Below are 508 nucleotides of genomic sequence, written 5' to 3'. Positions count from 1 at the left end.
TATTTAAGTAAATAATTCTAAACTTTCGTCTTGGTTTAATGTAAGATAAACTGTTTTATGTACCTGAAATAGTATGAATAAGTCCCTTATTAGCAAGTGGCACCAATATACGTATGTCGAAGTCATACTTGCAGTCCACTTGAATACGTTTTACCACAACATCAATTTCGAAGTGAAGCCTATTAGAGGATGTGTTAATAGACTTTACTTCGAAATTGCAAAATCCTCTCATTTTTACATCTTCGACATTTAATTTAAGGTTGTTTGTGTTATACATAACTATTTTGTCAAAAGTTAGTGGCTCGCTCGGAGGAATGTCAAATTCCGGCATCCCTGTACAGACCTTACCCTTTGCAATGTTGATACTGTCCAAAAGGCATTCGTTAAAATTAGGATTTTTGCGGCCGCACACATGAATGTAGGATGCTATAAAAAATATAATATAAATCATCTGTTTAATGTGAAACTCAATATTTCTTATAATAAATAATAATCCTGTCTCTTATAC

General features: G+C 32.5%; 1 protein-coding gene across 1 annotated transcript; it reads right to left on the bottom strand.

The window, feature by feature from the left end:
- Nucleotides 1-55: 55 nt before the first annotated feature.
- LOC105461550 lies at nucleotides 56-426 on the bottom strand (the record flags this gene model as incomplete). The annotated part of the gene is made up of 1 exon (XM_011708051.1): nucleotides 56-426. A coding segment is annotated over one exon (371 nt), but the record flags the coding sequence as incomplete, so codon positions are not given.
- Between the last annotated feature and the right edge of the window lie 82 nt (nucleotides 427-508).

This window comes from Wasmannia auropunctata, unplaced genomic scaffold, assembly GCF_000956235.1.
Source record: "Wasmannia auropunctata unplaced genomic scaffold, wasmannia.A_1.0 LD284686.1, whole genome shotgun sequence".
NCBI lineage: Eukaryota > Metazoa > Arthropoda > Insecta > Hymenoptera > Formicidae > Wasmannia > Wasmannia auropunctata.
This window is presented reverse-complemented; position numbering and strand designations above follow the sequence as displayed.